The 19,597-nt window shown below is 40.4% G+C and overlaps 1 protein-coding gene across 8 annotated transcripts in view; it reads right to left on the reverse strand.

The window, feature by feature from the left end:
• Nucleotides 1–246: 246 nt before the first annotated feature.
• Nucleotides 247–19,597, reverse strand: part of LOC102148773 (uncharacterized) — a 48,414-nt gene continuing 29,063 nt past the window's right edge. For 5 of the 8 annotated variants that reach the window (XR_002808591.2, XR_011439931.1, XR_011439929.1 and 2 more), the window contains 2 exons: nucleotides 9,531–9,691; nucleotides 247–2,302 (listed from right to left, as the gene is read on the reverse strand). Coding sequence is in view for 2 of the 8 variants with exons in the window: in XM_070270855.1 (XP_070126956.1) it covers nucleotides 2,151–2,302; nucleotides 9,531–9,691 (313 nt within the window). In the remaining 6 variants the exon portion in view is untranslated. Of the gene's footprint in view, nucleotides 2,303–9,025; nucleotides 9,149–9,530; nucleotides 9,692–19,597 lie in introns of those variants that run through there. The other 3 variants (XR_011439928.1, XM_070270856.1, XR_011439932.1) reach the window with 3 other exon arrangements.

Raw genomic sequence — 19,597 nt, forward strand, 5'->3', positions numbered from 1 at the left:
AAAGGCCATCTGCTGGCAGAATTCCTTCTTGCTCTGAGGTGGTTAGTCTTTTGTTTTATTCAGGCCTTCAACTGATTGGATGAGGCCCACCCACATTATAGAGGGCAATCTGCTCTACTTATTTACAATTTAAATGTCAATGTCATCCAAAAACACCCTCACAGAAACATCCAGAATAATGTTGACCAAATATCTGGGCACCACGGCTCAGCCAAGTTAACACATAAATTAACCATCACACCTAGAGACTAATTACAGCCATTTATTAAGTGCCATTTACAGCCATTTATATACCAAGTACACAGCACTATTTCATTTAATTCTGCAGGGCCTATAAAGTACATTTAAATATTCTCATTTTTAAATATGAGGAAACCAGTTTCAAAAGACTTTATCCAAAAGTTCGTAAAATTTAGAAGCAATCAAAACCATGCTGATCACTGCTAACTTCAAAGAAGTAAAATGAGTCAATGTGACCAAAGTAAGAACTGATTCTCTGGTCTTTCCATATCTTTGAAAGTTCTCAGAACCAAGTTCCAACAGCCTAAATGTTTCATAACTTTTGAAAAAAAATTATTGCCTTCTTACTTCATGCCAGACAAACTACTAAATACTTTGTATTCATTATCTCCTTTAATCCTTACAGCAATGTTGAAAGATTAAGTAAATCCATCAGGATTGGGTTTGCCTGTGACAGAAAACTCAAACAACATTCGTTAAAACAGATAAAATTGTATTTGTCCCCCCTCCCTAGATAAACAAAGTCTGAAGGTAAGATATGCAAACCGGTAAACAGCTCTGCTATCATAACTGATCTAGGTTCTTTCTATCTTTCGGCTCTGCCATCTCCAATATATCACTTCCTCTCGCAGTTTAGTTCCAACCATCGCGTTCACAGTCTAGTCACCAGGAAGACAGGCAGGACAGAAATGGATGTGCTCTGCCCTTTAAGAGCACTTCTGGGAAGTCGCATGGGCCATTTCCCCTTACACCCACTTGGTCAGAACTTAGTGACATGGTCACACTTAGCTGCAAGAGAGGATGGGAAACATATTCTTTATTCCAGGCAACCAAATGCGTGGTTAAAAAAAGGAAGAAGGGGAGAATGGATATTGGGAGACCATACCACAGGAGGTATTATAAATAGCACTTTGTAGACGAGAAATCAGGCACGAAGGAAGTGAAGCACAGAGCTTGGAAGGAGCGTAAAAGAACTAGTGTGTAATAACTGTTATGTGGTAGTGGGAGCAAGAATTCAAACCCAAATTTTAGAATGAGTTTTTAAAATAGATGAGAATGGACCAAAGTTATCCCCACAATAATGTCACTTACTCGGTGGCAATCTCACGTGCTTTCCTGAGTGAAAGAGGGCTGGAGGCATTGCTGCTCCACTGCACACAACCCTGGAACACCTTTTCACGCTCTAACCTGAGATCTGAATACACCACGGAGGTGCGTCAGGCACGTGAATTTCATCCAACATGTGCGGAGGTAGGAAAAACAGATTGAAAACTAGGCACTAAGCTGCTCTGCCACCCTACTCCTCCCTTTTTGTCATTTGAAACTTTACCGGAAGGCTGAAGGAGACGCTTCCAGAGCTGTTCCTGTCACTCGGGTTTATCCCCAATCCACAAAAACTAGCGTGGAAGCCATCTTGTCTTAGGACGAGAAAATAAATTTTATTAACAAGTGTATGTGCTAATAGGCAACAATCCCCTGGGTGATAAAGGACAAGAAACATACTGTGTCTACTAAGACCAAAACTGCCTCCTCAGCTTTGTTCCAAAGCAGTTCACGCCACTAGACCAGAGGCGGGAGAGGCCGCTGTGGAGCGAAGTGCTGACATCTGAGCAGACAATGGGAACGGCTGTGGTCCCCATTCTAAATATTCACAGTGACTCGCCAACAACTGATTCCTCGACAGACCCAGCTTCTTCCGGTGCACTTCGACTTTGGTGTTTGTGACTATGTTGATTTTTCACCTAAATCGCCTATGCTACGTGGGGCATTTTTCACCCCGCTGTTGCACCGGTTGCGCAGTACAGTTAGAGGGCCCGGGAGCCAACGCCAGGCCTTCTTTTTCCGATTGTCGTCATCCTCTCTTTCCTGTCTGACAATCTTAAACAGTTGCTGCTTTCTTTCTGGGGCTTTCATGCAGAGAATTTAAAGAGGCTACTGCTGAAGCGGCTCATCTTGGGAGGAGAGACAGGCGGGAGGTTAACATTTTCATCAGTTCTCTTCGGGGTAGTGTGGACCAAAGACTGGACATCTTCCACAGGATCGTTCCTCAGACTTCCAAGAGCTGAAACCAGAAAGGAGGTCAACTCAGACTCCCGATCTACAAAGACTGTCTACTCAAACCCTATTATTTTCTACCCCACATGCCAGGTTATTAGTATATAACTTCATTTAGAATAATTTTTGTCACTGTAAAAGTGACACTTGTTCTATTGCAGACAAATGTTTAAATATAATTTTTTTTAAGCTGAAAGGAAGAAAAATCACTCACCCCTAGATATAACGCTGTTAATATTTTCATACTTAATCCTTACAGTACCCTTTAAAATATCTAATATAGACACTTTTTGTTTGTACAAAAATAGGATTAACATTTTTTATTCCCATAAAATATTCCTTCATATAACATAATATTCAATCACATGCTTCTATCATAATTTCCTTGATGAACCCCGATAAGTGAATAATTAAGTTGTTTGCAATTTTTCACTGTTGTAAACAATAACCACTAATCCATTCAACAACTATCTATTGAGCACCTGCTATCTCCAGGCTCTGTGCTGGGTGCTGGGGATGCAGTGGTGAGCAAGAAAGACAGATTCCTCAACCTCAAGAACTTAACATTCTAGTGGAGGAAAGACCAAATAAACAGAAAAACATAAATTAAGCCCAAAGAAGGAAAGTTAACAGAGTAATTAGAGCGAATAGCTGGGAAGGACCCTGTTAGATAGGCCAGTCAGAGAATGCCTCTCTGAGAAGTGACATTTAAACTAAGGTCCAAAGAATGAGATCCAGCCCAAGACCCAGCCACATGAAGAGCAAGGCCAGAAGCATTCCCAGTGTGGGGCAGGGGTGGTCTCTTCACGGTGTAGAAAGCAGACAGTGTGGCTACAGCTTCTGGTGAGGGGCGAAATGATGAAGGCTAAGGGTGGAGAGACAGTCAGAAGCCAGAGCAGTCAAGCCTTGTGGCTGAGGGCAAGGGAACAGAATTTGACCAAAAGAGCAGTGAAAAGCCACTGAAGGGTTTTAAGCAAGGGGAGTAACATGACCCAATGTATGTTTTGCAGAGAATCTGGCTGCTGTGTGGAGAGTAGTGTAGAGAAGAGGAGGAGGATGTTGGTGGTCGTTAAAGTGGTCCAGTTAGGGAATCGTGGGCAGGGGCTTAGATTCAGGTGGGAACCGAGGGGATGGAGACGGGAAATTGCTTAGCAGGCAAAGGATAAAGAGGACAGGAAGAATCTTGGCTCAACAGAACTAAAAGGCCCTTCAAGCTCATCAAAGGCCACAACTTCGTGTGGCCCTCATTGATACTTAGAGCAGAAAAAAAGAGCTGGGCTTAAGCTATACAGAAAAGATGTAAATCCTTTGAAGAACCATTTCTTGACCACAAGGTTTGTTAAGCTCTAGATACAGGTGGAAGTGTAACTAAATTCCTCTCCTTGGGAAAAACTTCCTCCTGTCTAGGTGACTTAGGCAGCCTTTCTTGGAGGCCGAGTGGGAGGAGGAAGGCGAGGTGTATTCTCTGGTATACTGAGGAGTCTAGGATTACCATTCTGGATATACTTTCTCTGAAATTCCTCAGTGGTGGCTGGAAATAGGGGTCACCTCAGATAGAGACCTCAGTTGTAAGATCTAGGAGAAGGCAGCAGAGGTACAAAATGTCAGGGTCAGAACTGAAACCCGGCCTCCTGGTTTAGAACTATCACACAAACTGGGCTTACTGTATTGTTCTTAATTAATCCTGCTTTGTTACTTCTTGTTAACTCTACCTATTGCCTGTCGAAACTTTGTAAACATGATGTACTTAATAAGATGATGTTAACTCAACAATATGAAATGATTTCCAATACTTACAACTCAGAGAACTATAGACTTTGAATAAGAGATGCCTGAGAGTTCTCCCTCCTAACCTTCCTTGTTATTTAAATGTGGCCTAAATGGTTTCCAGCCACTATACCCTTCCCCTCCAGTGTGGTACATGACAACCAGGAACGGTCCTTCCTGCGCTGAGGGACAAAACCACTAGGTGCAAAGAACCTGATACAGCAATGCTTTTGGAGAAAGATCTTAATCAAAAGGGGAAAATGTGAAAATTAATAAGGGGAAACTCCATTTAAAATAGAGTCAGGAGGCCAGAAGGAGGTTTTCCCATACAGTACAACTCAAGGTCAATTACAGGAAAGATAGTCAACTACAGATCCCAACAGAAAGGAGTCATCAACAGGAAAGAATCTTCAATTACAGGAAGAAATATACATTGCATCCCAAACAGAAATTGACTACCCCCGCAACTCAGCTAATGAGAAATCATCAGCACCCTGAACTCTTGCTTTTCTCCAATGGACTTTTGTTCAAAACAACCCTTCCCAATTTCCTCCCCTTTCTCTCTAAAATAATGTTCCTCTCCCTTATTTGTTGGATTTGCCTATGGTCCACTGCAGCTCGCGCATCCTGAATTGCAATTCTTTGGCTATTCCTGAATGAACTCGTTTGCTGGTAAAATAATTGGCTGTTTTATTTTTAAGGTTGACAGGGGTCTGGATGAGTTGCCTCAAGTCCTATATATTCTACAAATTCGTGGAACCTCTTTTATCTTAAAAATTCATGCATAATTTACGTTCTACTCCTTAATATGTCCATTATAACTTTTTAAATGTTTTGATTTTTAAAAGAGTATCACTTAGACATAGGTACTAAAATATTTATAGATGAAATAATATGAAGTCTGGGATTTGATTCAGAATAATTCTGACAGGGAGAAGGAATAGGTAGGGAAATAGAAAGACAAGGGTGGCCATGAGTTGATATTTGTTGAAGCTGGGAGATGGGCATGGGGGTGGGGGGTTATGATACTATTCTCTATACTTTTAAAGAACACTAAAAACAAAAAGAAAAATCTTAAAACAGCCAGAGAAAAAGGATAGATTACCTACAAAGGAACAAAAATTAGAATGACAGCAGAAGATTGGCACCGAGCCAACATCTGTGCCCATCTTCCTCTACTTTATATGTGGGATGCCTGCCACAGCATGGCTTGCCAAGAAGTGCCATGTCCACACGTGGGATCTGAATCAGTGAACCCAGGCCGCCAAAGCAGAACGTGCGCACTTAGCTGCTGCACCACCAGGCGGCCCCCAACAGCAGGCTTCTTATTGGCAACGAAGCCAGAAAACAACAGTGCAATAACTTCAGAGTGCTGGGAGAAAATCATTGTTGGTCTAGAATTGTGTCACTAGTAAAGTTATCTTGCAAGAATGTGGGTAAGAAAAAAATCATTACAAACAAAAACCAAGAGAACATACCGTCAGGATGCCAGCACTAAAGAAACTTCAGAAAGGTGTACTTCAGGATGAAGAAAATGACCCCCGAAGGATGGTAAGAGACGCAGAAAGGAATGGTGAGCATGTAATACTGTACGTAAATCTAAACAGTTTGTATAAAATAACAACAATAATCATAACATCCAAATTCTAGGTTAAAAAAAGAGAACTGAAATCTTGGCTAACAAAAGCCTGTAAGTTGGGAGGGGTGGTGACTGGAACTCATGCCAACACAGGAGCAAAGTTTACCATGTGGTTTCACTTTAAACTCAGTATGCATGATAAATGTCTACTTTTTGGTATCTAGCCTGGAGAAAAATTACACCTGTATATAAGGAGGCATATATAAGAATTTCACAGTAGCATTGTTTGACTAGCAAAAATTTGAAACAAATATTATACTATCAAGGGTTATAGGAATGCAGTAGATCTGTACACACCAACATACTAAGTGGGAAAAAGGCAAGTTGCAAAAACTGTACGTATATATATATAATATATGTAATATATGTGTTATACGTATTACATACACACACACACACACACACACACACACACAGAAAAAGAATATGGGACTATATAGCAAACAGGCAGGGGAAGAGGGGAGAGCAGCAAGACTCGTGGGTTAATAGAAATTTACCCTTATCAACAATTTTTCTATTTTTTTTTGCAAAGAGGCTATATTCATGTATTTATTCTATAAATATAAATTAATTTTAAAATATTTGAATGCAACTAAAAAACCCACAAAACTGCAAGTTCTTTCAGGAGCAGGGACTGTGTCTGCCTGAGCACCACTGCAGCGCCACCACCCAGGGCACACGGTAAATGTTCAGTGACCACAACATTCTTGCCAGTAGTGTTTGTACCTAACTAGTATGACAATGGATAATTTGTTTTCTTCCTCCTACTTCTCTCCGTTTTCTTCTTTTATATATAACATTACAATGGTAAAAAATAAACTTTATTTAAAATAATGAGACATGTCCTTAAGAATTTTCCCATCCTGCTTTCCACCTTGCCCCACCCCTTGTGTAACCCAGAAGCCCGGCACAAGGCTCAGGCTCACCATTCTGTAACTGCTGCATGTCATTCTTACGTATGTGATTCATGCTTATCCGCTTAACTGCTAACCCTCAAAGATAGGACAGATTGAAAGTCTGTCCAGAATTTCTGGTCCTTTGGGCCACCCCTTTCCCCAGGTTGAGTAGTGAACAAGCAAACTTGTAAACCATTTCTAGCAAAGAATGTATCTAAGAGGTGCCTTGCAGCCTAGATGTCAGTGTCCTAATAGAAGACCAACCCTCAGAGCAGCTGTGACCCAGAAAAATATTGTCGGCAGGTGACAAGTAGAGCATGAGCCCAAGATGTTAAACTCCACGAGGTTCCTACACCAATAAAAAGATGGACGAAGGGTACAAGGCAATTAATTTGCAAAAGTAAAATATGCATTGCCAATAAACATAGGAAAAAATATTTAACCTGCTACAAAAAATATTAATCAAAACAACAGCAAGGTATTTTTTTTCACCTATCAAATTGGTAATGATTTTAAAATATTACCCAGGGCTGGCAAATGTCTGGAGAAATGGATACTCGCATACAGTACTGGTGAGAATAGAAGTGACTCAAGCTTTTTAGAGGGCAGTTAAAGCACCAAAATCCTTAAAATTTTACATTCCCTTTGGGCCCAGAAATTCTGCTCATTAAGAAATTTACATTAACAAAATAATCATGATGGCATGCAGAGATTCAACCAGAGTCCCTGCTCAGAAAAACAAAAGACGACATAGTCTCAACATTCAAAAATAGGGACTAGCTAAATAATTTCAGAAACCCACCCATAAAATGGAATTAATATTATGCGGTGATTAAAAATAATGTTGGAGAGTATGTAAAGGTATGTATTTGTGATACAGCAAGGGAAAAAATGGTGTACTAAACTTGGAAGTTTTAAAAAGTGCTATGTATGTGCATGTGCAAGTGTGTGTGTATAGTATATGCTTAGGGAAAAAACCCTAAAATGTTAGCAGTGGTTAAATCCAAATGGTAGAATTTCTGGCATTATTTTCATCTTTTTTGCCAATCTGAATGTTTCAGGGTTTCTAACATTAACATATCTTACTATTATAGTTCAAAACAAAAATATTTTGGAAAATCCATGCAGTTCCAGTGGAAATAACAGGTTTTTCCCTTTCAAATGAGCATGGTTCCCTTGCCTAAAAAGCAGAGTGCAGACAGTGTGGGTGGACCCACACAGACCTCCCCTTCCTCCCTGAGCCTTTCTAACACAGGACGTGAGCACGGTCACCCGACACTCTCTTTAGTCAGGTCAGGCTAGGAAAGGAGGTGACCTGCTTCATTGTTGATGGTTCTGGCTCAGCCCTTTAAGCAGAAGGTCAAAGAGGGCTCCCCTTTGAAGAGAGGGGGCAGGAGTCTCCAGGAGGGAGCATCTTACCCATGAAACTGACTACAGCTGCCCTTAGGAAGGGCTGAGGGCTCTTCAGGAAGCCAAAGCTCTGGGACAGTAACTCCCCTACAAACTGTGTTTTGCTTGTGCCCACCTGTGGAGCCAAAGAGGGGTAAGCTGACCAGGAGAGGGGGGCTGCTGGGAAGTCCACTAAAGACCTTCTTGCGGCCATGGCCCTCCCACCCTGTCCACAAGCAGCATCATTCTGTCCTCAGCCAGCTTAACTGCCTAACTAACTATAGACTCAGACAGTCCCACCCACAGCAGCAGTGCAGACTCAGCAAGAAGTTCATAAAGAGAAGTTTGCTTCTTGGTACCAACATGATAAGAGAGAAAACAACTGACATGGAGCCAGGAGACCAGGTTTGAAAACTGGCCCTGACACACACTGGCTTCAATTTTCTCATCTGTAAGAGCTGAAATAAAACCTGCCCAAGCTCCCTCACATGATTGTAAGGCTCCAATGGGATAATGGATGTAAAAGTGCTTTGTAAATGTAAAGTGCTCTACCTATGGAAGGCAATAAGCGCCAAAATTCATAATATTAGAATTGCTAATGTTAATTTCTAACCTACTTGCTTAGCCCTTAAGTGTTTACTTTTCAACAAGGATTCCTGATCTCTGCCCTGTTCTTGACTTCTTAGGAGCCACAGACCCTTAACACCATGACCATTGACCTAAAGCCCAGATGACTCCTGCCTACCTCTCTTCCTACAACTCTAACCAGAAGGCCTCTGTCCCATTGCCATCTACTACCCTTGCATGACCTCCCTAGCCTCTGAAGGCAGAGATTGGGACGCCAGGAGGATCAAATATGGAGAACCAGGGACTGGTATCCCAAATGTGGGTTCTCAGAGTTTGCTGATGATAGAGAATGAGAATCAAGAAACAGAAAGAATGTATCATCTGTCAGCCCTCCCCTCTTCACCCGCCTAGCCTGCCCTTGACTCCTTAGCATGAATATTGTGACCCGGCTTCCTCAGAGACTTTCACTCACCAGGTACTTGCATGTTTCTTCCAATACCTGGATGTGATCACTGAGGGTGGTAAGCCGGAATGTCTGTGTTAGTGACGACCAACCAATCATATTAGTCCACTCGGTCAGGGCCCCTCCACAGGCCTATGGCATGGAAAGAAGGGAATCCCCAAAGCCTCACTCCTATAATTGCAGAGCCAGGCCAGGAGACTAAGTGGAAGACTACAAAGCTGGCCCCCAAAGGGCTTGGTTGGGGGTTGGTAGCCAGGATCAGATAAAACATGGGACCTGGCTCATAACAAGGGACATCAATAGCTTCAGGGAGCAGAACCATATCAGGATAGACCGATGGTATCCAAAAGAGGGTAAAAGAGCTCAGAGCCAGCCCAGAGGATGATACTGAAGAGATGGATATAGAAAATACAGCGAAGGCTGGCCTCATGAAAAAGAGCCAAAGGGAAGGGGTTGTGCTCTAGCAAAAACGGGGTAAACCAGGTGAGGCTGGCAGGATAGAGGTCATCAGTACCTTGACTACCTCGGTGGTGTCCTAAATGCTGAGCAGCAGTGGGACTAGAAAAGTGTAGATCTCTTTTTGGAGGGCGGATCCAGGCTTGAATTTGTGAACTCGATGTACCATGTGGCCCAGGGCAGAGGTGGCTGAAATCCTCACCTTGTCCCTCTCCTGCCCTGAAGAGCAAAATAGAGATGAGGAAGGTCATGGTTTCCCTCTGGCCCTGCCTGGCCTGGCTTCCATACTCCCACATCTCATTTTCCATGTCCAAAATACACTGATGGCATTGTGTTTACATAATGTAAAGGCAACACGGTTTGTGTATCTGAGTAATTCTCTTTAGAGCCCTAGAGCTAATAAGTCAGTTTGTTAAGGCACAGCACAAGGGAAACCAAGATCATAGTTTCAGTTCTGCCATGGACCATATCCACAGCTAGTAACTTTATACTCTTCCAAGGATTTAGCTCAAGAATACCAAATTTTAAAAAATACGTATGGTTATCCTCATTATGCTGTGAATAAAAATTTTTAAATCTATATTAGCTTATATTAATTAACAATGATCACAAACAGCTAAACTCTGTACACTTTCAAGAGTATATTATATATATAAATTGAACAAATAATTATTGAGCATTTATCATGAGCCAGGCACAGTGCCAAATAATAGCGACATAGTGGACAAGACAGATAGTCCCTGAAATTGTAGGATATGGGCAACAGACAATTTAGCAAATTGGATGTACATGTTATTAATTTTTGCCCAGTGAACATAATGGCCAAAACAGAGAGATGATTCAATGTTAGTATTTTAATTTAAAAAACAAAGAGAAAAAGTATCTCATGCAGATTAGCTCAAGATGAGTGACTGAGCATTGCTCCAATCATCCCTTCCTGCCCTAAATCCCTCAGAGAAATAGTAGAGATATACTTTTTAAATTCATAATCGCTCTGAAATATTAAATGTTTCCCCTGCAGAGGACTAGAGCATCAGTGAAAGATAAACAGCAGACAGGATTGAAATAAAAGTTGAAACCACAGCCCAAAGTGAGGGCAAGAGCAGATTGCTGCAGGAAGTGGGTGTGTTCTGGGATGCTCTAAGCTTACAGGCTGTGCGTACATGGAGCAGAACAGGACACTGGGCAACTGACAGGGTGGTCGTTTGGGGTGCTGTAGTTCAGCCATCCAATCCAGTTTCTCTCTCCACCCTGCCCTCTCATTATCCCCCTTACTAAACAGCAAGCACAAGGAGCACAAAGTCACCCCAACAGAGCAGGGAGTGTGTATCTGGACCAGAGAAATAGGACAGTGCAGGAATCCAGTAACACCCAGGAAGAGCACAGAACCCCGTAATCAAAAGACTGGCTACTGGCATCCAGCTGTCCACATGTCCCTGGGTGCTCCCCCACAATTACTAAAGTTAGACTGCAGTGCTAGGTATTGCTCTCACAGAGGGCCAGCGAAGAATTAGTAGTGCAAAATTTCCAGGTCTCACCAAACAGTTAGGAAAACCAACACCGCAAGAGAAACAAACAAAACCCCCATCATCCAAATAATACAGTCTGAACAAAACTTTAGAGAAAGTATAATTGAATCCTTAGAAAGACTTTGTAAAAAAAGGATATTGAGGACATTTTTTAAAGTGCTTGGAAATCCAAACTTTGAAATTATAAGTAAATAAGGAAATAAATAGATATAGGCAAAAGTAAGGCAGTATCTCCATAGAATAATGTAATAGTTATTCAGATATCACACCATCAACCAGAAGAGAAAGAGAACCTGCTTCATTAAAAAAAAAATTAAATAAAATTCAGTAGATGGGTATAAATAGCAGAATAACCACAGCTAAAGAGTGAATTAAGAGGAGAATCAGCCGAGTAGTTCTTCCAAAATGGACAAAGAGATGGGAAATATAAAAGAAAAGTTAAGAAACATGGAAAATAAATTCAAAGAAATTCCAAAGACTAGAATAGAAAGAAGAAAGAAAAGAGCACATACCAGCAAAATAATAGAAGAAAATTTTACAAATGATGAAACTAGTGAGCTTCACCTAAGTGGGTTCATATGACTAGGTGAATGGTAAAGCAGCACCCAGAGTCCAGATCTTATGACCCTCAGGGGAGTGTTCCTTTCATTCTGCCAGGTTCCCATTCTGTAGATGATGACCATTTACTATTAGACCATAAATCTCAACTGCCTATTCCAGCCATATAGAAGAAAAAAATAACTGGACAACTTTCCCACTATAAACACCTTTGAATGCTAGATAAAATACACAAAAAATATTTTTAAAGCATAGCTGAGCTTTCAAGAAAATAAGAGACATTCCCAGGGACCAAAGATGAAGAGGTTGCTGACACTCCAGCTGCTGTTGCAGGAGGAGGACTTCTCTGGTTTCGATAACCTAGGGGCATGCCTTGTCATACCTACTGGTCTCCCCAGCCTGCTTGCAAGGTAGCCAGAAACTGGGAAGCAAGCACCATGGGCAGACAGAGGGATCCCAGAGAAGCCCTCTAGTTAATGCTCAAAGAACCAGAAAGGACACTCAAAATGCTCAAAGAAATCCCTCATTTCTTTTTATCCCCTCTATGCTCTCATGCTACACCCCCCAAGCAAGTCCCAGTGGGAGCCTATAGGAGCCAAAACTCTGAGGGAGGGGAAGTTTACCCTCCACTTGAAGGAGCTTTGGCCCCAAGAAGGTTGACAAACCACCATTGCTTTATTTCCTCTCTCTGCTCTAACACCCCATGGCCCAGTTGTGGGCACAGTCACAGAAATGTCTGGCATTGTGGGGGAACTAAAACCCCAGCTTTCTTGCCAGATGACTGGAAAAAGTGGAGCCCTAGGGAAATGTAAAACTAAGAAGGTCACAGAGAGGGAAAGTGACCCTATAAAGTTGTTTATGAATTCCTGAGCTCACCCTATGCATAGATCTGATCCTAAACCACATACAATAGACTTTGAGAACTGAACTACTGGAAAGACAATGCTCCAGGTCCAAGACTGGACACTGGGTGGTGTGAACTCAGAATAGCAAAGGCTATGAATTCAGAACTGACCATTGAAATCACAACCCACACTCAGAAGGCTAGTCAGAACTTGCAGCCTGAAGTTAAACGTGTCAATTGCCTGCTAAAGGGATAATATCAATATCCAATATTGATATCAATATCCATATCCAATATTGATATCAATATCAATATCCTATTTCCATAGGATTTAAATGAGACCCAGAGTCACAGAACTTAATATTCATAATGTCCATGACACAATCCAAAATTACTCAGCATGCAAAGAGGCAGGAATATCTCAATTCAATGGGAAGAGACAATTGATATGCTAAAGTCAAGAGGAAACAGATGTTGGAATTATCTGATAAAAACTTTAAAGCAGTTATTATACCAAAGGTTCCCAAAAGCAACAGTGAACACTCTTGAAGTGAATACAGAAATGAAAAGTCTCATCAAAGGAAAAGAAGATATAAAGAAGAGCGATGGGAAATTTTAGAACTGAGAAATACAAAATTGGGTAGACTTACCAACAAAACAGAGATATCAGAGGAAAGAGTCAATGAACCTGAAGATAGATCAATAAAAATTATCTAACCTGAACAACAAAGAGAAAAATGATTGAAAATGAACAGAATCTTGGGATCTATGGGACAATAACAAAAGGTCTAACATTTGTGTCATCAGATTCCCAACAGGAGAGGAGAAGAAAGAGTGTGGTGCTGAAAAATTTTTTAAGAAATAATGGCTAAAAACTTTCCAAATTTAGTGAAAGACATAAATATAGAGATTTCAAGAAATTCAGTGAACCCTAGAGAGACTAAACCCAAATAAATTCATTCCAAGACTCATCCTAAACTGCTGAAAACTAAAGACAAATGTGAGACAAAATAAAGACATTTTCAGAAAGGCTAGTCAGAACTTGCAGCCTGAAGTTAAACAGGTCAATTGCCTGCTAAGGGATAATATCAATATCCAATATTGATATCAATATCCACATCCAGTATTGATATCAATATCAATATCCTATTTCCATAGGATTTAAGTGAGACCCAGAGTCACAGAACTTAATATTCATAATGTCCATGACACAATCCAAACTTTTGAAAACTTTTACTATTAACAGATCCACTGAAGAAACCACCAAGGGAGAAAAAAAAATGAATCTAGAAGGGAGGAGAGAGTTGCAAGAAGGAAAGGTGAAAAAGAAATTTGTAAACATGGGTAAATCTAAATAAGTATTGACTGTGTAAAATAGCAACAATAATGATGATGATGATATAAAGACCAAATTTGGGGGGTAGGCAGAGCAAAATGGCAGGGTGAGCTGACCTGCGACTCTCTCCCCTCCAAAATAAAACCAAAAAAACCCGGAAAAACTGAATTTCAACCAATGACCCCTAATGCTGAGACTGTCAGAGACCTACAGAGTAAGAAGACAGAGAACGGAGAGGCTGGAGCTGCCCTTGGAGGAGCTGGAATGGGGTAGGAGAGAACTTTGCTCCCTCCCCTAGAGACTGGGATCGCTGCCGCAGGTGCGGAAAGGAGAGGTGGAGGGACCATGCGACCAGGGGATCGTCCAGGACTCCCGCCGCTGGTACAGTGGAAACCCGCTGAGAGGGGAAAGCTTCCATGCACGGGGACCCCATCAGGTGAGGGCCTCGGAAGACCAGAGAACAGAGCTGATCCGAATCCAGGTTGGCGCGCAAGAGAAACTGCCCCTCCCCCCAGCAAACTGCGCTGGGCGCCGCCATCTTGCCCGAAGGCGGAGAGCTCAGAACTCACAGCTCTCAACCCCCATCCAGTGGCGACAGGCTGTAACTGCAACTGAATTCTACCATCATGTGCAAAAACTGCTCCTCTACCATCCAGCAATTTATAAAAGCTTCAGACCAGAAGGAAAACAATAAAAACACAGAATTAAGTCCTAAGGACTTGGAAATAGGTAAACTAAGTGAAAATGAGTTCAGAGTAGCTATCATCAAAAAACTCAATGAGGTAGAGAGAAAGATAGAGAAACAAGCCAACGAGTTCTGGAGTTACTTCACAAAAGAGATTGAAATTATAAAGAAGAATCAAACATAATTACTAGAGATGAAAAACACAATGGACCAGATAAAACAGAATACGGATTCCCTGAATGCCCATGTAGACATCATAGAGGAGAAAATTAGCATAATCGAAGATAGACAGGCTGAATGGCTCCAGACAGAGGAAGAAAGAGAACTAAGAATTAAAAAGAATGAGGAAAATCTCCAAGAGATAGCAAATTCAATGATGAGAAAGAATTTAAGGATCATAGGAATTCCCAAGAACGTGGAAAAGGAAAATGGAGCAGAAAGTGTGCTTAATGAAATTATAGAAGAGAACTTCCCAAATCTAGGGATTGAGGGAGAAATGTGTGTAGAGGAAGCTTTCAGATCTCCTAGATTTGTCAATGCAAAAAGACCTACTGCAAGGCATATAGTAGTACAAATGGCAAAAATGAAAGACAAAGAAAGAATACTCAGGGCAGCAAGACAGAAGAAAATAACCTACAAAGGAACTCCTATCAGACTTTCAGCGGATTTCTCTACAAAAACCTTACAAGCTAGGAGAGAATGGAGTGACATATTCAAAACTTTAAAAGATAAAAATCTTCAGCCAAGAATACTCTATGCAGCAAAAATATCCTTCAGATATGAGGGAGAAATTAAATCTTTTCCAGACAAATAAAAGTTAAGGGAATTTGTAACCAAAAGTCCTCCACTACAAGAAATCCTCAAGAAGGCTCTCATACCTGAAAAAAGAAAAAAGGGAGAAAGGGGTCACAAACCACAGAGTAGGGAGACAGATAGATAGAACCAGAATAGATAGCAAATATTCAACTATAGCATTAGGATAAAGGTAAGGAAACTACCAAAGCAAAGACGATCTTATCACTCTAACTACAAACTCATAACATGAGTTGGAATAAGAAATGGAAATAATAATTTAGGAGGGGAAGAGCAAAGGGACTAAATTAGTCTAGGCCAAGTAAGTAAGAGACCACCAGAGAATAGACTATATTATACATGAAATTCTAAATACAAACTTCAGGGTAACCACTAAACTAAAATACAGAACATGGCCACAAAACATAAATAAGGAAAAATCTAAGAAACCCAGCATAAGAAATTGCAGTAGTCAATGGGTAGGCTAAAACACACAGGACGAGAAACAAAGGTAAGGCAGGAAAACCAGATAACGAGCGACAGATTGACAGCATTAATTCCACATGCATCAATAATCACCCTCAATGTAAACGGATTGAACTCTCCAATAAAAAGACACAGAGTGGCAAAATGAATTAAAGAACAAGATCCAACAATTCGTTGCCCCCAGAAAACACACCTCAGCCCCAAAGACAAACACAGGCTCAGAGTGAAGGGGTGGAGGACAATACTTCAAGCTAATAGCAAGCAAAAGAAAGCAGGTGTTGCAATTCTTATATAAGACAAAACAGATTTCAAAATAAGACAGGTAAAGAGAGACACAGAGGGACAATATATAGTGATCAAAGGGACACTTCATCAAGAAGAAATAATGCTTATAAATATCTATGCACCCAACATAGGAGCACCAAAGTTCATAAAGCAACTATTAACAGACCTAAAGGAAGATGTTAAAAACAACACAATAATAGTAGGGGACCTCTACACCCCACTCACATCAATGGACAGATCATCCAGACAGAAAATCAACAAGGAAATAGTGGAGCTAAACAAAAAACTAAAACAATTGGACTTAATAGACATATATAGATCACTTCATCCAAAAACAGCAGAATACACATTCTTCTCAAGTGCACATGGAACATTCTCAAGGATAGACCATATGTTGGAAAACAAGGCAAGCCTCTACAAATTTAAAAAAATGGAAATAATAACAAGCATCTTCTCCGATCATAATGCTATGAGGCTAGAAATTAATTACAAGAAAAAAGCTGAGAAAGGCACAAGGTTGTGGAGACTAAACAATACACTACTGAACAAGCAATGGATCATTGAAGAAATTAAAGAAGAAATAAAAACTACCTGGAAATGAATGAAAATGATAACATGCCATACCAACTCATACGGGATACAGCAAAAGCTGTATTAAGAGGAAAATTCATCGCAATACAGGCACATCTTAACAAACAAGAAAAATCCCAAATAAGCAATCTTAAACTACACCTAACTGAACTAGAGAAAAAAGAACAAATAAAGCCCAAACTCGGCAGAAGGAGAGAAATAATAAAACTCAGAGCAGAAATAAATGCTATTGAATGAAAAAGGCGGTAGAAAGGATCAATGAAACAAAGAGCTGGTTCTTTGAGAAGATAAATAAAATTGACAAAACCCTAGCCAGACTTACAAAGAAAAGAAGGGAGAAAGCTCAAATAAACAAAATCAGAAGTGAAACAGGAGAAATAACAACAGACTCTGCATAAATACAACTAATTATAAGAGAATACTACGAAAAACTATATGCCAACAAAATGGATAACCTAGAGGAAATGGATAAATTCTTGGACTCCTACAATCTCCCAAAGCTCACTCAAGAAGAAGCAGACAATTTGAACAGACCAATCACAAGGAAAGAGATTGAAACAGCCATCAAAAACACCCCAAAGAATAAAACCCCAGGACCAGATGGCTTTCCTGGAGAATTCTACCAAATTTTCATAGAGGATTTAATACCTATCCTTTTCAAGCTATTCCAAAAAATTAGGGAGGATGGAACACTTCCTAACACATTCTATGAGGCCAACATCACTCTGATACCAAAGCCTGACAAGGACACCACGAAAAAAGAGAACTACAGGCCAATATCACTGATGAACATAGATGCAAAACTTCTAAACAAAATTTTGGCAACCAGAATTCAGCAATTCATCAAAAGGATCCTACATCATGATCAAGTGGGATTCATACCAGGGACACAGGGATGGTTCAACATCCACAAATCAATCAACATGGTACACCACATCAACAAATTGAGGAATAAAAACCACATGATCATCTCAATAGATGCAGAGAAAGCATTTGACAAGATCCAACAGCCATTTATGATAAAAACTCTGAACAAAATGGGCATAGAAGGAAACTACCTCAACATAATAAAGGCCATATACGACAAACCCGTAGCCAACATCATACTCAATGGGCAAAAACTGAACCCCATCCCCCTGAAAACAGGAACGAGACAAGGATGCCCTCTATCACCACTCTTATTTAACATAGTACTGGAGGTCCTGGCCAGAGCAATCAGGCAAGAAAAAGGAATAAAAGGAATCCAAATAGGGAGGGAAGAAGTGAAACTCTCGCTGTTTGCAGACGACATGATCTTATATAGAGAAAACCCCAAAGAATCCATTGGAAAACTCTTAGAAGTAATCAACAACTACAGCAAAGTTGCAGGGTATAAAATCAATTTGCATAAATCAGTAGCATTTCTATACTCCAGTAATGAACCAACAGAAAAAGAACTCAAGAATACAATACCATTCACAATCGCAACAAAAAGAATAAAATACCTTGGGGTAAATTTAACTAAGGAAGTGAAGGACCTATATAATGAAAATTACAAGGCCTTCCTGAGAGAATTGGATGACGACATAAGGAGATGGAAAGACATTCCATGCACATGGACTGGAAGAATAAACATAGTTAAAATGTCCCTTCTCCCTAAAGCAGTCTACAGATTCAACCCATCCCAATCAGAATCCCAATGACATTCTTTACAGAATGAGAACAAAGAATCCTAAAATTCATATGGGGCAACAAAAGACCCCGAATTGCTAAAGCAATCCTGAGAAAAAAGAACAAAACGGGAGGCATCACAATCCCTGACTTCAAAACATACTACAAAGCTACAGTAATCAAAATAGCATGGTACTGGTACAAAAACCAGTGCACAGATCAATGGAACAGAATTGAAAGCCCAGAAATAAAACCACACATCTATGGACAGCTTATCTTCAACAAAGGAGCTGAGGGCATACAACGGAGAAAAGAAAGTCTTTTCAACAAATGGTGCTGGGAAAACTGGAAAGCCACATGTAAAAGAATGAAAATTGACCATTCTTTTTCACCATTCACCAAAATAAACTCAAAATGGATTAAAGACCTAAAGGTGAGACCTGAAACCATAAGCCTTCTAGAGGGAAACGTAGGCAGTACACTCTTTGACATCAGTATTAAAAGGATCTTTTCGGACACCATGTCTTCTCAGACAAGGGAAACAATAGAAAGAATAAACAAATGGGACTTCATCAGACTAAAGAGCTTCTTCAAGGCAAATGAAAACAGGATTGAAACAAAAAAACAACCCACTAACTGGGAAAAAAATATTTGCAAGTCATATATCTGACAAAGGCTTAATATCCATAATATATAAAGAACTCTCACAACTCAACAACAAAAAATCAAACAACCCAATCAAAAAATGGGCTGGAGACATGAACAGACATTTCTCCAAAGAAGATATACGGATGACCAATAGGCACATGAAAAGATGTTCATCATTGCTGATCATTAGGGAAATGCAAATCAAAACTACACTAAGATATCACCTTACACACATTAGAATGACAAAAATATCTAAAACTAATAGTAACAAATGTTGGAGAGGTTGTGGAGAAAAAGGAACCCTCATGCACTGCTGGTGGGAATGCAAACTGGTGCAGTCACTACAGAAAACAGTATGGAGATTGCTCAAAAGATTAAAAATAGAACTACCATATGACCCAGCCATTCCAGTGCTGGGCATCTATCCAAAGAGCTTGAAGTCAGCAATCCCAAAAGGCCCATGCACCCCAATGTTCACTGCAGCATTATTCACAATAGCCAAGACGGGGAAGCAACCTAAGTGCCCATCAACAGACGAATGGATAAAGAAGATGTGGTACATATATACAATGGAATACTACTCAGCTGCAAAACAGAACAAAATCATTCCATTTGCAATAACATGGATGGACCTTGAGGGAATTATGTTAAGTGAAATAAGCCAGTTACAGAAGGTTAATCTCTGTATGACTCCACTCATATGAGGAATTTAAACATGCAG

Source organism: Equus caballus, chromosome 6, assembly GCF_041296265.1.
Source record: "Equus caballus isolate H_3958 breed thoroughbred chromosome 6, TB-T2T, whole genome shotgun sequence".
In the NCBI taxonomy this organism is placed as follows: Eukaryota; Metazoa; Chordata; class Mammalia; order Perissodactyla; family Equidae; genus Equus; species Equus caballus.